The sequence below is a fragment of the Bison bison genome, unplaced genomic scaffold, assembly GCF_000754665.1.
Source record: "Bison bison bison isolate TAMUID 2011002044 unplaced genomic scaffold, Bison_UMD1.0 scf7180017864037, whole genome shotgun sequence".
Lineage (NCBI taxonomy): Eukaryota > Metazoa > Chordata > Mammalia > Artiodactyla > Bovidae > Bison > Bison bison.
Genome location: NW_011494609.1, coordinates 6,953,673 through 6,957,165, shown reverse-complemented (window position 1 = coordinate 6,957,165; position 3,493 = coordinate 6,953,673). Strand labels below are relative to the sequence as shown.

Sequence of the window (3,493 nt, the reverse complement as noted above, 5' to 3'; positions counted from 1 at the left end):
CCCAGGGCAGCCAGCTGAGGCCCTGCTCCCTGTCAGGCTGTTCATGGGGCCGGGGCAGCTGGGCAGGGGGTTAGGGCCAGGCCTGGGGTGGCCAGATGAGGCCCTGCTCCCCGTCAGGCTGTTCACGTGGCTGGGGCAGCTGGGCAGGGGCCTGGGGCCAGGCCGGGGGCAGCCAGCTGAGGCCCTGCTCCCTGTCAGGCTGTTCACGGGCCGGGGCAGCTGGGCAGAGGGCTGGGATCAGGCCAGGGTGGCCAGCTGAGGCCCTGCTCCCGTGCAGACTCATGCCCTCGCTGCTGTACACCGGGCGCATCATCCTCTCCCTGGACTTCACCATGTTCTGCCTGCGGCTCATGCACATCTTCACCGTCAGCAAGACGCTGGGGCCCAAGATTATCATCGTGAAGCGGATGGTAAGGGGGGGCCCAATGCACTCCAGGGTGGATGGTAAGGGGGGCTCTGAAGCACTCTGAAGTGATGGTAAGGGGGGCCTAAGGCGCCCCGGGGCACAGCACACCCCACAAGACCCCAAGTCACCACTCTGCTTCCACACCCTAGCGTGCCTGTCTCGGGTCTTGCCTGTACGTTGCCTCTTCCAGGCAGCCTTCCCTGATCCCTGTTATAGCTCCTGTCGCTCCCCTTCTTGGGTCATGGTCACGACCCTTCCTACTCCTCGTGGGGTGCTCAGCACCCCTCTAGGCTGTTCCCTGAAGCTCCTGGCTCCATGCAGCCATGCTGTAAGGGTTGATGGAGTCTCGTCCACTGCAGGGCACTCGGGGACCCTCCTGTGGGCAGGGACAGTGTGGGGTGGTGTGGCTGCAACTGGTGCCCCGCTCCCACAGATGAAGGACGTCTTCTTCTTCCTCTTCCTGCTGGCCGTGTGGGTTGTGTCCTTCGGGGTGGCCAAGCAGGCCATCCTCATCCACAACGAGAGGCGGGTGGAGTGGATCTTCCGGGGGGCCATCTACCACTCGTATCTCACCATCTTCGGGCAGCTGCCAACCTACATTGACGGTAGGAGGGGCCCTGACAGCTGTGGAAAAGGAGGTGCCACCCTTGTGGGATTCCTCCAGGGTCACAGAAGTGGGAGGAGGGGAGGACTGGGCACATCCCACTCACTCAGCACTGCCTGGGGCCGTGGCTCCTGAAGGAAGAGATGGGTGCGCTTGGGAGCCCATCAGTTGAGTGGGGCAGGCATCAGCTGGACGCAGCTGGGCTGTACTTCGCAGTTTCGGGGAGATCAAAATGGGTCGGGGATGTGTCCTGGAGCATCAGCTGACACCGCCCCCCGCCCCATTAAATGCCACCTGATTCCTTCTGTTCCTCCCACTGCAGTCAGACATAAGTCTTCCTTTTCTGAGTGGAGAGAACACAGAGTTTGTTCTCTGTCACAGCTTCATTGAGATTAATTCACATACAATAAAACTCGCCTGTAAAAAGTGGCCACTTCCATGGTTTTTAGTATATTTACAGAATCTAATTTTAGAACGCTTGTTCCAAAAGTCACCCCATACCCTTTAGTAGTCACCCTCGCCCTCCAAACGCAGGTGACCTGTCGTCTACTGTCTCTATCGTTGATGGTGCTCAGTAGCAAAGTCGTGTCGGACTCTTTGCAACCCCATGAACTGCAGCACACCAGGCTTCTCTGTCCTTCACTGTCTCCCGGAGCTGGTTCAGATTTATGTCCACCGAGCTGATGATATCATCCAACCATCTTATCTTCTGTCTGCCTTCTCCCGCCCTCACTCTTCCCCAGCATCAGGGTAGAAGGTGCCTTTTCTGGACGCTTCACATAAAGTATGTAGTCTTTTGTGTCTTGCCTCTTTTACTCAGTGTAATGTTTTCAAGTCATCTGTATTGTTATCCATATTTAATTCCTCCAGGGGATCTTCCCGACCCAGAAATCAGTTGACTGTTAACAAAAGGGTTTACCTGTTCTATTCCTATTAACCATGTGTCTATCCGGGTGCCAGCACCATGGTCCTAGCCAGTGTGAGTCCTTCAGCTTTGTTCTTTTTTTCATGATTGTTTTGGCCTCTGGGTCCCTTGGGTCCACATGAATTTTCAGGTGATCTAATCAGTTTCTCCAAAAAAGACATCCAGGATTTTGATTATAAACATGGGGTTTCTTCCAGTTATTTAGATCTTTAATTTCTTTCCATAGCATATTTTATTTTTCATCATATAAGTTGTAATTCTTTTGTTAAATTTACTCCTAAGTGTTTTTATTCTTTTTCATGCTTGTTGTAAGTAGAATTGTTTTATTAATTGGATTGTTTACTGTATAGAAAAACACTATATTTTGTATATTGAACTTGTATTCTGAAACCTTGCTGAACTTCTTTATTAGTTCTAATAGTTTTTAGGTGCCTTTTGAGGGGTTTGCTATGATCATGTCATCCGCAAATACTTGTTCCTTTCCAATCTGGATGTCTTTTTTCTTTAAGTATTTAGTTTTGGCTGTGCTGGGTCTTCAGTGCTGTGCTGGGTCTTCACCGCTGCACGAGGCCTTCTCTAGACAGAATGAGTGGAGGCTACTCTCTGGCTGCAGTGCGTGGGCTCCTCACTGTGTTGGCTTCCTTCATTGTGGAGCACGGGCTCTAGGGTGTGGGGGCTTCTGTGGTTTTAGTGCACAGGTTTAGTTGCCCTGAGGCATGTGGAATCCTTCTGGACCAGGGATTGAACCCATGTCCCCTGCATTGCAAGGCAGATTACCCACCACTGGACCACCACGGAAGCCCTTCTCTTACAGATTTTTAAACGCCGAGTATATAGTTACGTTTTGTAATATTATGTACCCTTTACTCTTCTGCAAGTGTGGAGCTGTGTTTGGTTTCTAGTCACATGTTCCATGTAGAAGGGTCGCCTCCGCAGCACGTTTCCTTTCTGACGTCTCCCTTTTCTTTACGACAGTTGTTCATTTTCTCTTTGACGTCTTTCCTGCCACGTTCTGCTCCCAGGGTTAGGACCTGTGACTTAGATGACATAGGCCCTCCTGTGGATGACACACCCCCAGGAAGTGCCCTCGTAGGGTGCCTGGATCCCAGAAAGGCATGTGCCAGCCTGCAGTGCAGGTCTGGGTCTTGGGCTTTGCTGGCAGCGGGACTTCCTGCCCGTGAGGATGCTGGGTGTAGATGGTCAGCCCTTTCTGGCTTCCCTTGGGCTTGAGCTGACAGCTGAGGTCACCCAGATGTCCGGGGCTCCAGGCCAGTGAGGTCATTTCCCAAGGGCCCCTGTGACTCCACATGGCTTTCTGGACTCACTTGCCCCCTCATCCCGACCCAGGCGTGAACTTCAAACCAGACCAGTGTAGCCCCAACGGCACGGATCCCTACAAGCCCAAGTGCCCCGAGATCGACCAGGCGCGGCAGGAGCCCGTGTTCCCCGAGTGGCTGACTGTCCTTCTGCTCTGTCTCTACCTGCTCTTTGCCAACATCCTGCTGCTCAACCTGCTCATCGCCATGTTCAAGTGAGTGGCACATGCAGGGTACACACC

The 3,493-nt window shown here is 53.3% G+C and overlaps 1 protein-coding gene across 1 annotated transcript in view; it reads left to right on the top strand.

The window, feature by feature from the left end:
* TRPM2 (transient receptor potential cation channel, subfamily M, member 2) overlaps positions 1 to 3,493 on the top strand; it is a 44,389-nt gene that overhangs the window by 27,270 nt on the left and 13,626 nt on the right. Inside the window, exons 17-19 of the mRNA XM_010835000.1 lie at positions 278 to 410; positions 840 to 1,011; positions 3,283 to 3,466. Of these exons, the coding sequence (XP_010833302.1) occupies positions 278 to 410; positions 840 to 1,011; positions 3,283 to 3,466 (489 nt within the window). The remainder of the gene's footprint in view (positions 1 to 277; positions 411 to 839; positions 1,012 to 3,282; positions 3,467 to 3,493) is intronic.